General features: G+C 34.5%; 1 protein-coding gene across 1 annotated transcript; it reads left to right on the top strand.

Moving 5' to 3' along the window:
• Nucleotides 1–811: 811 nt before the first annotated feature.
• LOC112005008 (auxin response factor 18) lies at nt 812–5,993 on the top strand. The gene is made up of 14 exons (XM_024037250.2): nt 812–1,642; nt 2,062–2,177; nt 2,321–2,416; nt 2,523–2,579; nt 3,007–3,159; nt 3,260–3,344; nt 3,503–3,593; nt 3,696–3,860; nt 3,963–4,076; nt 4,163–4,235; nt 4,328–4,475; nt 4,557–5,155; nt 5,249–5,436; nt 5,526–5,993. Exons 1-14 carry the CDS (start codon nt 1,588–1,590, stop codon nt 5,671–5,673), a joined length of 2,088 nt encoding a protein of 695 aa, XP_023893018.2. The 5' UTR covers nt 812–1,587; the 3' UTR covers nt 5,674–5,993.
• The last annotated feature ends 10,992 nt before the right edge of the window (nt 5,994–16,985 follow it).

A 16,985-nucleotide genomic window follows, 5' to 3' on the forward strand; every position in this document is an offset into this window, starting at 1 on the left:
TACTTTTTTAAAATAAATCTTCTTTTATTTTAATGAGAGATTGTCACATCACTCATTAACTAAATAAAATGTGGAGACGAAAACCCACTACTACTTGTCATTATATATTTAAAACAAGAGAAATGCTAAAAGATATGTCCAGTTAACAAAGTACTAGAAGTAAACTAAACTTTTTTTTTCCCTTGAAACTAGAGGTATATGTTGTTTGACAGTATATCTTTTAATTATAATAGAAAATGATTTGAATATTGGATGTCTCAGTTATAAATATCAAAAATATCAACCAGTTGAATGATAAAGCTCTTGGCGTTTGATACTTTATTTGATGTTTGATACTTTATTTGATTTAGAAGTGTTATTTTGATTATTATTATTATTGTTTGCTCTATATAACAAGTGTTACTATGATTTGTAGTTGTCTAATAGCTAATAAGTAATAACTTTTCATTATGACATCATTCTTCTAATATAATAACAAACTATATCCTACACTATCTGGATTAAAGAAAGAACATCACTAGTAGTAAGTAAAGTAGTAACCCCCAAATAAAAATAAAATAGATGTCATCAATACTTATAAACTCTACAGAATGTATGTATAATGTATGTAACTCTGTACAGTTGACTGTACTATACCAGTAAAACCTGTAGAAAGAAAAGAAAACATATTTGATGGATGAAAATTTGGTGGGCCAAATAGGAGTGTTTATCCCGCATCACTGGAGAAAAGAAATTAACAGAACAGGTATGGCAACATAGGCCAGAGGACTAGACAGACTTTTTATTTTAGAGAGAGAGAGAGTGTGGACACTGAAATAGAGTACAACAGTATAGTCTAATATAGAAGGCTAGAAGAAGACTAGAGAGAGAGAGAGAAAACAAACAAGTAGAAAGAGACTAGAGAGACAAAGAAACCAGCAGAGAAAGAGAGAGTGTATTAATATATTGACTCTCTCTCTCTCTCTCTCTCAGTCACACAGGAAAAAAAAAAAGCAAGGAAATTTTGGGGATTTGGTAACGTTGATTCATTTCTTTGATTCAGGGTCTCCCTTATTAGAAGAACAAAACCAGACCAGACCCAACAAGAAGAACAAGAACCAAAAACGACAGCAGTAAGTAACACCACACAAGGCTGAGGAGTGAGAGAGACAGAGACAGAGAGACACGGAGAGAGGTTCACAAAGGAAAAAAAAAAAAGCAAAGTGGTTTTTGGGGACCAAACAAAGACAAAAGCAGAAGAGCCGGTTTTGTAACCGAAGCAGAAGAGAGAGTGTGGCAGTCGTTACAAAACAACAACAACAACAATAACAATAACAGCCTCAACAGCAACTAATCATTATGATTACTCGTAGCATAACCGTCCTGTCTGCCTAGGCCTGCCTTTACTCTCTTTCTGGGTTTTCTTGCTTGTAAATGGGGTAGTCTTATATTTCATCATCATCATCTTCTTCTTCTTCTTCTTCTTCTACTACTACAGATACTAAAGGACTGACCTTTGAGCTTGCTTTCGTTTGCTGGGTTTTATTTTCTTCTTCTTCTTCTTCACTGTTTTCCTTTGTACGACGTTGTTTGTTTGTGGGGTCTTCAATGGCACATCTGGAAGGGAGTCCTGGCAGCTCGTCGATTTCTCAAGCGGAAACGGGTAAGGAAGCTTTCTGGGTTAGCCGAGAAGTTTGGAAAAAGAGAGTAGAAATGAAAGCATTCTCTGTTTGGTTGCCGAGAAAACGCAGGAAAATAATTTGAAAGTGAAAGTTTTGTTCTTTTCTTTATAGTAAAACCCTCTTTTCCGTTCTTGGTTTTGAAGAAAAAAAAAAAAGCGAATAACTTCTACCAGCTGAGCTAAATATTAGTCTTTAAGCTTTTTAGAGTGAAGGTTTTGAATTCTCAGCTCACAAAAATAAATTGATGTTAGAAGTTGTAGCTTAATTCATTCGCCTGTGTTTTCTTGCAACCAAGCGAAGCAGAAACTTTCTCAGCTACTAAATAAAGCTAAAGCTTAAGATCCACTATATTTATATTTTTTCTGAATTTATTTTTGAAAATTTTATTGGAATTTTGCAGGTTGTGTAAATGATGATCTGTACACGGAGCTGTGGAAGCTATGTGCAGGGCCTCTGGTGGATGTACCAAAGCCTGGGGAGAGAGTGTTTTACTTCCCTCAGGGTCACATGGAACAAGTACAGTGCAACCACTCTCTTTGCTTTCACTGTTTTTGTTTTCCTTGTTTCCAAAAACAGATCAAAATCTGCTTTTCCTCTTTTGTTTTCGCATGTTTTCAATGTTTTTTTTTTTTTTTTTTTTGCTTTATTGGGTTTTGTAGTTGGAAGCATCAACAAATCAGGGGCTAAATCAGCAAATCCCTCTGTTTAATCTTCCTCCCAAGATCCTTTGTCGTGTTGTTCACATTCGATTACTGGTATTCTGTTTTTTTTTTTTTTTCTTGATTTTCTAGATATCTGTTTTTGTTTTTTCTGTTTTCTATAACTTGGATTTATTAAAATTGTTGGTCAATTTATTTGTAGGCTGAACAAGAATCAGATGAGGTTTATGCACAGATCACTTTGCAACCGGAAGCAGATGTGAGATTTTATTTCTTTCTGGTCTTAATTATTTATTATTTATTTTTTTATTTTTGGCTCTGCTTGGCTGCTGAGAAAATGTGGGAAAAAGAAAGGTTGTTGGGCTTGAGAATCTATATTAGGTAGGTGGGCTTGAGAATATAGAATGTTATATATATATATATATATATTTGGTTCCCCTAATTTATGAAAGAATGATATCAGATAACTTGTTTTGGAGGAAAAAATTATTATAAGAAAAAAAATCTAACTTGTCTAGTTGCTAAACACCCTTAATCAGAGAAAGACAATGACAATTTTCTAATTCATTTAATCTTATTCTCCACGATTTCTCTGCAATCAATAGTTGCCTAAAAAAGAATTAGCCAACTCTAGAAGTAAGGTCTTTGAGTAGAAAGAATTTATATTTGGTTATGGTGAATTGCAGCAAAATCAGCCTTCAAGTCCTGATATATGCCCACCTGAGCCTCCGAGGCAAACAGTGCACTCGTTTTGTAAAATTTTAACTGCTTCAGATACAAGCACTCATGGAGGGTTCTCTGTTCTTCGAAAGCACGCCACTGAATGCCTGCCTTCATTGGTAATAACTCTCATTTTGATAATCTATTGTTGAATATACATGTTCTAGTGGCTGATAGAAAGTTTTTCACATGCACTGCTTGCTGTTTATATTTTGGTAGGACATGACCCAAGTAACACCAACTCAGGAATTGGTTGCCAAGGATCTTCATGGGTCTGAGTGGAAGTTTAAGCATATATTTAGAGGTAACACATTTGTTCAATTTCTGGTAGAAGCCTTAGTTTATTTCATTAGGAGCAAACTAGTCCAAAGCACAAGTAGAATTAGATATGTTACTAGGGAATGACTCTGTAGCCTTGTTCTATTGTTAAAGCGATGTTTCTCATTTAAATTGAATGATTAGGCCAACCACGGAGGCATTTGCTTACAACGGGATGGAGTAACTTTGTCACATCCAAGAGATTGGTTGCGGGAGATGCCTTTGTGTTTTTGAGGTACATAAACTAGATGTATTATACGTGCTTTGTTGTTTAGAGTCAGGTGCATGCATCTTGTGGTAGCTTAATCTTTTTGGTTAACAATAACTTGTTGTATAGGGGTGATAATGGGGAATTGCGAGTAGGTGTACGGCGTCTTGCCCGTCAGCAGAGTCCCATGCCTTCATCTGTGATATCCAGCCAGAGCATGCATCTTGGAGTGCTAGCTACTGCTTCTCATGCTGTTATGACCCAAACCCTTTTTGTAGTTTTTTACAAGCCAAGGTTTGATAGATGTGCTCATAAATTTGTAAACTTGGATGTGTGTATCAGTTGATTAATCTGTTTATTTAGCTTCGATTTTTTTTTGCTACATGATTTGTTCAGGACTAGCCAGTTCATTATTGGTGTAAACAAATATCTAGAGGCTGTTAACAATGCGTTTTCAGTTGGCATGCGCTTTAAGATGAGATTTGAGGGAGAAGACTCTCCGGAAAGAAGGTAACAAATAAAATATGTTTTTGGGGCGTTGGGTCCTTCCTCTGTTTAATCTTAATAGTTAATTCCTATGTAATTTGTTTGTTCAGGTTCACAGGCACTATAGTTGGGGTTGGAGATATATCTAAAGAGTGGTCAGATTCTAAATGGCGGTCATTGAAGGTTGAAAATAGGTTTTATTTATGCATTTATATTCTGACATATTTATTATCTTCTTTTTTATACTTGTTTGTCACAATTACTTCCCATTTTAGATTCACTGGGATGAACCTGCGACAATACCAAGGCCAGAGAGGGTTTCCCCCTGGGAGGTAGAGCCTTTTGCTTCTTCTGCATCCTTAAACCTTACTCAACCAGTGGTAAAGAGCAAGAGGCCCCGACCTGTTGATATTCCATCTTCTGGTATGAGAAACTACTTTGTTGAGTTTGTTCATTGAAATAGGTGAGAGTATTTGATATTTATGTGCAACTATTGGAATGTAGAAATCACCACCAATTCTGCAGCATCAGCATTTTGGTTTCATGGATCAACTCACTCCCATGAGTTAACCCAATTAGGTAGTGCTGCTGAAGTCCAAAGCCGTGAAACCTGTGGTGTCTGGCCTTCTAGCCAGAAAGAAATCAACACTAATGGCTCATGCATCCGAACAGAAGGCATATGGCCCTCTTCTCCACATGTGAATGTCTCACTAGATCTTTTCTCGGATTCACCAGAGGACAACAAAACTGTGACAGCACACCCTGATTACCTCTCTCCAGGTTCATCTATGCTAAATAATGGTCCCATAAATGACCACGTAGAAAAGCGGACAAAATCTAAGACTTTTCTTGGTTGCCGGCTATTTGGAATTGATTTGACAAAAAACTCCCAAACCACTGCTCCTCCAGAGAGGGAATCAGCAATAATGATATCCAGTAGTGCCAAAGGATCTAGTTCAACTGCAATACCAGAAGCTGATAGGGTGCATAATCTGGATGCTTCAAAGTCCTCAAACGAACAGAAGCAACTTATACCAGACGTGTCACCGAAGGAGACACAGAGCAAGCAGGGCTCCTCTCTTTCCATGAGAACTCGTACCAAGGTATAATTTATTGTTATTGCTGGTTCAATTTGGATTGTGCTGCTACTTCTAGTATTGATGCTGATTACAATGAATATTGTTGTTGTTGAGAAGGTGCAAATGCAAGGGGTTGCTGTTGGCCGTGCTGTTGACTTGACTGTGTTGAAGGGGTACAATGATCTTATAGATGAGCTGGAGAAAATGTTTGAGATTAAAGGGGAACTTCGTACACGGAACAAATGGGCAGTTGTTTTTACTGATGATGAAAATGACAAGATGCTTGTGGGCGATGATCCATGGCCGTAAGTAACTCAAAATTGGTCTACTACAGTATTCTATTTCCCATTTAATAGACACTGTTTTGTAAATACTGTTTTCTTTCTGATTGCAGGGAGTTTGTTAAGATGGTTAGGAAAATCTACATATATTCAAGTGAGGAAGTGAAAAAGATGAGTACAAGATGCAAGCTTAATGCTTCGTCATTTGAAGGTGAAGGAACTGTTATGAGCTCGGACTCAGAGCATGGGGTTGAAACTTAAATAGTTCAGTCTCCGTTTTACTTATGGTTTTATATTGTTTTTCTTTCTTTGCTTGTGCTGGGGTGTGGGTTGTTGGTGGTTTGGTTTGCTCAGATTTTTGGAGCTTTCACAAGGACAGCCAAAAAGTATGCTCAGTGGATTGGGTTTTGATGTAAGGGGTGGTAGACTCTTATGTTGAAGTAGAGGAACTTAAAGCATGGGAAATGGAACTTGTGTATACCTTGTTTATGGGTGGTTGGTATAAACATTATTCTGCCTGTAACAATACCTATGTATTTGCATTTTGATTTCAGTTTTACTCTGGTTTTCTTGTGTGTGAATATTCTTTTCTTGTGCTCCTTGTATAATCTATTCTATTTTATATTTTCGCTGACCTCCTTGGTTTATCATTTTCCTCCTCACAAAGGACACTATGTATGTTGTACACATTTTCAAGGACATAAAATGTCCATGCTGTTAATCTTGCTTGCTGAAGGCTCTCTAAATAAAACTTTTTAAGTTGTTTTGGCTCCTTAAAAAGTTGGCAGATTGTCAAGGGATGTGCTATTGGATGGGTGAGCCATGGAGTCAAGGGTTGTGCTATTGATGTGCATAGTTTGACCCTTACATTACAGGTAAAGTTCTGTAGATACAAGTTTTAGTGCATGCATTTTGTACTTTTTTTTTTTTTTTTTAATAATGGATTACACTTGGTTCCCATCCCAAGCCTATGTTGACGATTTGGTTGGTGAGAGGGCCCTAGGCCAATTATTCTGGCAACTTGAGGAATTCTTGTACTTTGAAGAATTAGGTGAAAAGGTTCATCGTCTCTTTCCTGGAAATGAAGAATAATGCTGTTGCTGTATTCACATTAGGCCAAGCAGAAGGGTGATCATATAAACAGGAAAGATACAAAGTTTATCACGATTTGAACAACTAGAAACTTGCATCCATGGGCAATCCTAATCAAAATTCATCACCAATGATGTAAATTACTATCATTCAACGTAACTGTCACAGACAATATTAACGGTAATAAACTCAATATTAACGTACAAATATGTTCGCAATCCCTCACAAACATAACTTCAAATCACATTACATCCAAAAACAATCTTTTAATACCAACAATCCGAAATCTAAATGCATCCAATGCTATTTTCATATTTTAAAACAATAAACAAGCTTCTAACACATGCATGTAGCCATGTTCTAATTTCATAATCTACCAAGCTAGCTATTTGAAGAAATCTACTTTATGTTCTTCTACATCTCCTCTTTTTAATATAGAAGCATCACCTGTAGGGCAAAAATGATTAAACCCTTTACAATATTGTTCGTATATAAGGCTCTAATTCTAACTATACGACTATTAATTGAATAAAAAAAACGTATTATCAATTTGCAAATCATCAGATTCTTTTTCACAAATGCTTTAATAATCAAAATCATGTTTTCCTATAATAATGTATCACATATTTTACTAAATGCTTAGCTACGTTTTTAAAAATATTGTTTTCAATTCAAAACGTATGCTTTTTAAGTTAATTCCTTCTCAAAATGCACATTCATGACTCAGATGTGCACTAAAATCAAATACTCAATAAAAATTTGAGGCAATTTGTTTGAGAAGTACTAGATGGTGTGTGTTAACTGTTAAGTAATTGCTACAGTAGAGAGAGAGAGAGAAGGAGAGAGAGATAGATGTTGATTCTCTTTTGGTTTCAAATTAAAGTTTGTCCAAAATGTGGAGGCAAGGATTGTTTTTCTTAAGGTTACTAGATTACTATCTCTCAGGCAACTGGCTGTCAAAATTGGAGAGAAGAAAAAAGGAAAGAAAAAAAGACTTTGAAAAGTTGTAAAATCCAATTGACAACGACATAGAAGATATGGGGTCACTACTGTCTGTCACCTGAAAGTTGCATCTTCCAACTCATTCATTGAATATAAGAAAAAAAAAATGCTTTTACCGGTCAAAATAGACAGCAGAGTAGTGGATTTTAGTGGGCGGTTCCGAAACGTAAGAGATGGGAAATAGTGTGAAAATAAAATAAATGTTTTGACAAAGCATGTGCAATGCATAAAAATAACGAGGAAAAAACTGAAAAAGAATAAAAATAAAGTAAAATTGCCAATGTTGTACCGGAAACTCTAATGTGAATTTGTTGAGAGTAACGGAAGCTAACAGTTTAAGCCATTTTTTCTTTTAGTAGATTTCAAACACTTTATGCATTTGGAAAGATTCTAATTTAATTACAACGGAAGCTACCACCTAGTTGTTGTGTGTATAACCAAATAATAGTGGGTTTATGTAAAAGAGTTATTTTATAGTTTTTATCTTTTATTAATGAAACTTTCTCATTAACCTCATGGTTATCTTTTTATTTCCTGTGTGGTTGTCTTTTCTATTTTTTATTTCTGTTTTGTATAAATTCTTTGCTATTTTCTTACGCAGGCAACAAATAGGTGTTAAAGCTTCTGCTACTATAACAAATTGTTATAAGAGCATCCACAACAATTGAGTTTTTTTTTAGCTATTTGGCATAACAAAAAACTATTTTATCTATTTTACCTACTCATTTTACAAAACATCCAGCAGCAAGTAGATTTATTTTAGCTTTTAATACAATAAAATAATATAAACACCAATATTGTTTAAAGCATTTTTAGGCAGACAAGCGACAGGATGATACCACCAGGCATAAAAAAATGTGCTTTCCACGATTATCTCCTAGTATTTTAAAGCATTTGTATGTGCTTATTCTCAAAATTCTTATGATTTTCATTATATAAATTTTCAGAGAAGGAACAAAATATATTGAAGTAAGTCCTTTTTACCAGTTTTGGTTTGAGTTATGACAACAAATAAAAAAGAAAATATGAAATATATTATATATAAAAGTGATGTTTTAGTCTTTAGTTATATTATTTCACTCCCTACACATGAGATACCCTAGAAGCCTTAAGAGCACCCACACTAGATGTGCTAAATGTGCCAAATGCCAAATATTTGGCACATTTGGCACATCAAACACTAAAAAATACCAAATATCAGATATTCTAAATCTTATAATTTTTTCAACATGCTACAGTGTTCTCATATATTTAGCATGGTACGGAAATCTGTGGTATATGGTTTTATTATTTCTTTATTTCTCTTTCTCTGTCAGCCGGTCAGTCCCTAGGTTCTAAGTTTCTAAATTTGTGACATCTGTGGCATACGGTACAGACATCTTGACATCTGTGGCTACAGTCCCCAATCCCCATCTGTGGCTACAGTCTCAGGTTTTAAAATAAGAATTAAAAAGAGATTAAGAAATAATATTTAAATGAAGTGGTAAAAATATAGAACATCTGATAAATGAAATATTGTAAAATGATGTGGTAAAATAATAAAGTAAACTTTTGGTGTGATAAAATGGCATAATTTTTGTAACAGCTGCTACGGATGCTTTAATAAACCAATAATGTGGTAAATGGAACTTGATAATTGAGATATATATATATATATATATTTTTAATAATTAAGACCTTTGAATTTATGGCATGTCCTTCAAACCTATTGAGCCCGGTATCTCCTAATGGGATATATATGAAATACCTAGAAGATTCTCTTTAGATTTGTGCTTTGGTATATTCTGTGTTGTACCCGTTCATTCATTGTGTCCATTGTTAATGATGTCCTGTGAAGTGCGTAGGAGGTACTAGTTGCCTCTCCACTAGGGTTGTAATTTGAAAATATTTAAAACAAACGTAAAAGAGCATTTTTAATTTAGGGGTTCAGTATAAACTTTAATAAGTGTATAAGTTACATAGTAAGAGTTAATCATACACTCTTTTTTCTTTTTTCTTTTTTGATAGAAAAAAGCAGTTTTTAAAATTTAGTATATAAAAATAAGAGTTGACCCCCATACAATTGAATCAGTCCAATGATACTCTTAAAAAAAATGGTTTAATAGTTATAAAGATATAACTTTATTTTTCTCAATTCTATTTTTTATTGTAAAATGTGCTTTTATATTTGTAAAATATTTGATAAAATTTGGCACAAAATATATTTGAATTTATCTCTTTCAACTCGTTATGTGGCGATTAACAGGTTATTGACTCATTAAAAAAAATTTGTCACTAAAACAACACACGGAATGTCTCTTTAGTAGCCACATAATGGGTTAGAGCAAAATTGCTCCAAATATGTTTGTAGCTAAACTTATTCCTCCAAGTTTTGGATTAATTTTTGAAAATTGCATTAGTTCAATGGAAAGATTTTTTTACTAAATTTAGTATAAAATTTGACAATTTGTATCGAAAATAATACTTTTTAAGAATTTCACTATGAAAATGGTAAAAATGAATTTTATTTTATGAAAGACCGCCATCAAATATAATTTTGATTGAAAATACTAAATTTTTTGTTGTTGTTGGGTTTGTGTGTGTATATATAGATATAACTTATGAAATAAAAAATGTGTGTATATATAATAAAAAAGCGTGCATGTATATATGTGTGTGTACAGAGTTATCTTGATAAATATATTAGTGCTGCAACTTGGCTCCCTCAAACAAAAATTTTTGGGTCTGCCCCTGGTTTGGAAACAGCTCATTTAGTTGAAACTGAAATTTTTTTGCTGAAAGTACTGTAAATAAAGCTAAAAGGTAACTAAAATAGTACAGTAGGACCCATTAATAGTACTAAAAAGTGCAAAACCCATGAATAGTAGCAAAAGTTGGCTTTTTAAGCCAATGTTAAATGGACACTAAGGTGGCGTTTGGGTATTGATGAAACCAGACGCGTTTGTGAGACGTGCTTGTGTCTGCATTTCCTTTTTTTTTTTTTTTTTTTTTTTTTTTTTTTTTTTTTTTTTTTTTTTTTTTTNTGAGCTATGTCGGGCATTTTAGGTTGTTTAAGCTGTCAAACCAATTTTCTTGAACTTGCTCATCAAAGAAAAGAATAAAGAATCGTCATATCTATCAAATAGACCATATAAATGGTTTTTTTTTTTAATAATAATTATTAATATCAATATATTAAATCTAGGGATGAAAAATCTCTTGTCACCACCCTAAACACAAAAAAGCACTATTTTTTTTTTAAGCCCTAGTTTGATCCTTCATCACCCCAAGTAACTCATTAATTACTTGATAAAATTATACGTATGGAAAACCAAACAAAAATTGTTAAAGGTATTATCAATTTTACTACAAAATGTTTATAATTTTATATTATAGTATATAAAAAATCAAATTTTTTATAGCGAATGAGATTAGATTCCCTGATGGTCTTAACTGTAAATAATGAATTATTATTATTATGTTATTATTATTATTATTATTATTATGTCAGTGTTTTATATTGAAATACCCCTTGAAGTCACCAAATTGACCCCATATTTCACCAAAGTTACTAGAATGCTCCAAGAACACTAAAATGACCAAAATGTCCATAAGGAATGTAGTTAAAGTTTGTTCTTATGCTGAAGTTAGGTAGCTTATTTGCTTATGCAATTTAATTATTTTGTAATAAATTTTTATTACTTTCCTAGAATGAAGTGTTATGCATAACTTAACATGCCTCGGGCAAATGGTGTCCCTAGCCTAAGCAGTAATACCACTTTAGATTAATACAAATGGACGACATGTTCTTTCCATGCATAAGTGATTTAAGCCATGGAGTCATGCTAAGGGTCTTAAAATGTATCAAAATATCTGTAACATTTACATAAATGAATAAACTATGTATAACATATGATATATTTCATTACGATGCAGATCATCAAAGACAAGAGCATGTGGTGCTCATGGAGAGACAACGATGCCAAAGATTCTATATGTAGACTATGATTACCCTCAATTGTGTATGTTTAGACTCAGAGTCTCACACATACGTGAATGTTCAAATAGCGTGTAAAACACTATGAACGTTTAGACCCCAAATACAAATTACCAATTCAAGCTTATTATCAAACAATAAATGTGCGGAACATGAACATAAGCTAATAACAGAATTGATAAACAATCTAAACCAATTAAAATCACTTCTACAGCAGAAATTAAATGGCAAAGATTAAGGGAAGAGGGATGCAAACACAAGGACAACCCAGCGACGTGTTATCGAAGAGAAAACCGAAACTCTCGGCGTAAAACATCTCCACCCCCCTCCAAACGGTCAATAATCCACTAAAGAATGAAGTTGGGATACATGAACAGCAGAAGACCCTCCAAACCTAATCTACCCAGTGTACCTAAGCCTTCCAAACTTCTTGCTCTAATGATTTTGCACTGAACCTTTGTCTTCTTTAGCTTACCGGATTCCGCTATAGCCCATGGCATCCACCAATAACCGTTGATCCCTTCCTAACTGCTTCCCAAGTACCAAATAGCCTTTTCACAAATGTGGGTATGGTGAGAAAAAGATTTGGGTAAAAACTTTTCAAGGATGTAACAATAGAGATGGTGAGAGTATAGAAATTTGAAGAGTCTCTATGTGAAGATTGTGGATGAATCAATCTTGTTTTTCTCTAGGGTTTCTCTCTTAAAATTATTTCTCGAAATTCTCTACATTTCGTGGGTATAAGGGTCTATATATAGTGGTGGGTGTTTGGAATGTGAAGAGTCATTTTTCCAAAACAGAGCTGGCTAGCAACTTGGCTTCGCGACTTGACTGAGTCGCAAGCTAATTAAATGGCCAATCTGGACCTTTTGTCCTGTAGTGCAACAGCTGGCATGATGGTTCAGCTTCTTTGCATGCTTCTCTCGTGTGCATTGTTTGGCGGCTTGCCAGTCGTGAGCCACTCGTGAGATCCAATCCCGAGTTCCTGCTTCACAGTACAATCTTAACCATTTCTTCACACTCTCTCGCACACTACCCTTACATGATTCCTACCTAAATACAAGGTTTCTAAGTGCTGAATGACAAGCAAATTAGCACGGAATAAAACCAACAAGATGGTTGATTAAATTCAACCTTACAATACGTATGTTGCACACCACACTAGGGGTGAAATTGGTTAGTTTCGATCAGGGTGAAGGGAGATTTTTCCGCTTAACCAAAATTTTCAGTTTTGCCATATTCGGCATCAAAATCGAACTATAGGGAAGGACACTAAACCGAACTGACTGGATTTCAATAGGTTCAATTCGGTTAGCTTTCGGTTTCTACTAATTTCTTAGAAACCAAACATATCAAAGAAAAGAAAAACTTATTTCACTTTATTTTCCCACATTTTATCAACACCCAAATGCTAAGCACCAAGAAAAGAAGAACCTATTTCCCTTTATTTTCCTAAATTTTCTCAGCACCCAAATGCCAAGCACCAAGCAAACACAAAAAAAAAAAAATAAATAAAAAAAAAATAAAAAATAAAAAATCAAAAATCAAAATCATGTATTTTTAGAAAATAAACAACACAAAAGCGTGAAACACGCATGTCCTTACCACTAAGCTACAAGTACAATCTTGAAATAATCTGTATTTATTGATATTTAATACATATTGGTCAGTTTTGTGCAATTCAATTTAATATTTTTTGAATCTGAGATTGAACCTAATCGATAAAAAAGTGGAAAAAATATATTTGGTTTGGGCGGTTTTGATCAGTCCATTTGGTTTGTCGGTTTTTATATTTAATCCCTAGACCACACAAGATGCTATGGTGCACCTTAATACACCATACACAAAATGTTGATAGTAGATTTGTACGTGTAAACACCAACTCTACATGTTTTCCACTGCGAAAATAAGGCGAAACTCTCATTGATTTTCGTAGAAGAAACTTCATTCCAACAATTCATGGTGACAATATAAATAAGATAAACCCTCACTCCTTCCCCTTAGAAAATGAAAGCCAATATTTTGATTTATTTTCCATGGGTAGTTACCACAAAGTTAGCTAAAATGGGGCAACAATGACATGCAAGCAACATGGGGTGCCTAAACTTCTCCACGTGTAATTGAACTTCCAAACTCATATTTTTGGTTTTAGACATTGTTTTTAATTCACACTTAAAGATGAGGTGATTTGTGACTTCCCCTTTGACCTAGATTTGGTAGTTAAATTCAATTAGACATAGGTAACTCATCACATAGAATTGTAATGATAGTTGGCAATTTCATAAATCCTGAGATTCCACACTTCCCCCACCAATTCAATCTCCATGTACACATGAAAGTCATGAGAGGAATCAATATCCATGTACACAAGAAAGGGAAATTTTGGGTATCAAAACTCATCAAAAAGGGAATAAGGCAAGAAAACTTTAACATAAGATTTTTGGAACTTTTTTGAGATGCTTTTATTTGTAGCTAACAACACTTCTAAGTTCTACTTGACGAGGAGAAACCAAGTTAAGAGAGGATTGATCCAACTTCTTAGTGCTTGGTTAAAGAGCATCAAACTCTCCTGGTAAAATTTATAGTTCATAGTCATTTATTTCTTTTGCAATTTTGATTTTTAATGATTATAATTTTTTTTTTTTTTTTTTTTTTTAAGTTACAACTTTCTCAATTATTCATTACTAATGAGTCCAAATTCTAATGGCTTTGTCCGTCATAATGGACGAACCCAAGATACATTATGCATTTATGCTAAAGAGTAACAAACAAAGCAATGAGAAAGAAAACGTTATACAAATCAAAGCCTTAGTTTTTATAATGTATTAACTGTTACAAATGAGAATGGATTGTTGCTTATTAAAGACAAGATGGCTATAAAGTTAGAAAGGAATAGAACCGAAAGGTACACAATTCTCATCCCTAAAAGTACTCCCAAGTTGAATTCTTTTGTAATATACTTCAATTGAATTCCATTCTAACTTAATCATCGAAGGATTTTTGGAAAGCACCACACCGGTATATTTCTTTTTTTATATTTCATATCTTATTGCAGGTTCGTCTCTGGACGAATCCATCCTCATCGTCCATCTGCATAAACAAGAACTTAACTGATGATTTTTTGCATCATCAATTTGGCACCGTCTGTGGGGAATGTTTACAAAGTCATACAGTTTCCTTTTTCTTTACAAAAGAATTCCTCTTGAGACCAAATGGATTCTACTCAAGCAGCGCAACAAATTCAAGCACTGACAGCAAGTGTCGATGAACTGACATGACAAAATTCAAAGCTAAGGCAAATCGCTGAAGCCCCAAGTGATTAAAGAAATGAAAAAAGATAGAAGAACAACAAAGACGAGGAGATGGCTAATCTGTTGAATCATAGGAAAACAAGAGCTTCAAAAGAAAATTCATCCAGGATGGAAAGTGAACTCTATAGCATGAGGAGAGAGATGGGCGAACTTAGGAGTGCCATGAAAGAAAAATCATGGAGAACCTAGATGGGATGATTTGGAGAATAGATTCACCATTCACCATTAAGGTGTTGAATCGTCCTCTTCCACCAAAGTTTTGCCTCCCTCAGCTCGAGCCATATGACGATTAAAAAAAAAAAAAAACTTTGGACCACGTCAAGTCCTTCAAAACTTTAATGCACCTGCAAATGACTCCGGATGAAGTAATGTGTAGAACTTTTTCAACTACACTATATGGGGTAGCTAGAGTCTAGTTCAGCAAAATACCTTTAGGTACCATTGCAAACTTTGAACAACTCAGTGGGAGTTTTGTTCATCATTTCATTGGAGTACAACGACACAAGAAGCCAACTAGGCATCTTCTCAACATTTAGCAAAGAACAGAAGAATCTTTAAGGCAATATGTCACTCACTTCAATAAGGAGCTTCTACAGGTGGACGAATCATAAAACCAAGTTATCTTAACGACCTTCTAGGTAGGTTTGTTACCTAGGAGACTTTCTCTTTTCAATCGCCAAAAGCCCACCTAAGTCGATAGTAGAGCTACTTCACAAAGCCCAAAAGTTTATGAATGTAGAAGATGTAGTTAATTGCAAAAGAAATGACCAATAAAAGGAAGAGAGACGAAAGAACAAATCATCACCTTAAGAAGAAGAAGGAAACACAAAGCCTAAAGCAGACTTTGGATGGAAAGAGAAACCTCCCCAATCAAAGGTCAATGTTTACTAATTTTACTCCTTTGATAATGCCTATTGAACAGGTGTTAATGCAGATAAAAGATGAATCATCTCTGCAATGGCCTCATCCCATATTGGCTCTGGCAGAAGGTAGAGATAAAAGCAAGTATTGCAAGTTTCATCAAGATCACGAACATCGCACCGATGAATGCAAACACTTAAAAAAAACAAATAGAGACCTTGATTCATCAAGGAAAGCTGCAAAAATTCGTGTGAAAGAAAATCCATACAAACGACAACAGAGAAACAGAAAGAATCGAGAGCAAAAGACAAACAATACGAAGGCTCCCATAGGTGAAATAAGGATGATAGCAGACAAGTTAGTAGAAGGTGGACCCTCAAAATCTCCCAAAAAGTCATATTTAAGGAAAATTGGAGCCAACATGGGGAAGACCTTATGAAGTTATGCTCGTCCATGGTACATAAAGTACTTAGAAAAGTACTACCAATAAGAAACTTTGAAAATTTTTCATTTTTACTTTAAGTGAATTTCTTTTTCCTGCATTTCCCATTTTAGCTAGGATTTCTATTATTCGCAAATAAAGCATGATGAACAATATTATTCAGAAGATACCATTGTCAATATTTTTTCTTTTAGCCATGTGACCAAAATTAATCATATGCTATTATCAAACGTCACTATTGACCTAAAAAGTTATTAATGCATAACTTAATCGTCATTAATACTTAAAAAGTTATTAATACATAACGAAATTAGCATTAATACATGACCTAAAAAGTTACTGATACATAATGAATTCGTCATTAATAAATGACCTAAAAATTTATAAATATATAATGAATCTGTCATTAATACATGATCTAAAAAGTTATTGTAAGGACTCAATTTGGAAAAGCCCTCATAAAATTCATCCCATAAGCCCAAACAATACATTTTTAGAGAGTGGGTTCAAGAACTAGGCCCTAACAAACGGACAACGCCCAAAACAGGACTCGCATCCGTTGAAGGCCGGTGTGCCAAAGTTACCTCTCAAGGTCTCTCCTCGGCATCGATCTGAGGATCCTGACCGAGGTCCCCCCCTCCCCCCCTTTTCACTGTTCTGTTGGTTCCCCTTATATAGCCCTCTTCTCACCATCTCTTTCTTCCACCTGTTGATCATCCATGCGCTTCCCTTCTGACCATCCGTCCCATCAGCTGCGTTATCAGTAATCATGTGATTTGTAGTGGCCAAGGTTGCCCTGTTCAAGAGTCACATCTCCTTTAGTGCAGTTAGAGGGTTAGGTGAGCGCATTTATTGTGGAGGTGACAACCTGTCTTGAGCCTGTTCTCCC

The sequence above is a fragment of the Quercus suber genome, unplaced genomic scaffold, assembly GCF_002906115.3.
Source record: "Quercus suber isolate HL8 unplaced genomic scaffold, Cork oak 2.0 scaffold_119, whole genome shotgun sequence".
Lineage (NCBI taxonomy): Eukaryota > Viridiplantae > Streptophyta > Magnoliopsida > Fagales > Fagaceae > Quercus > Quercus suber.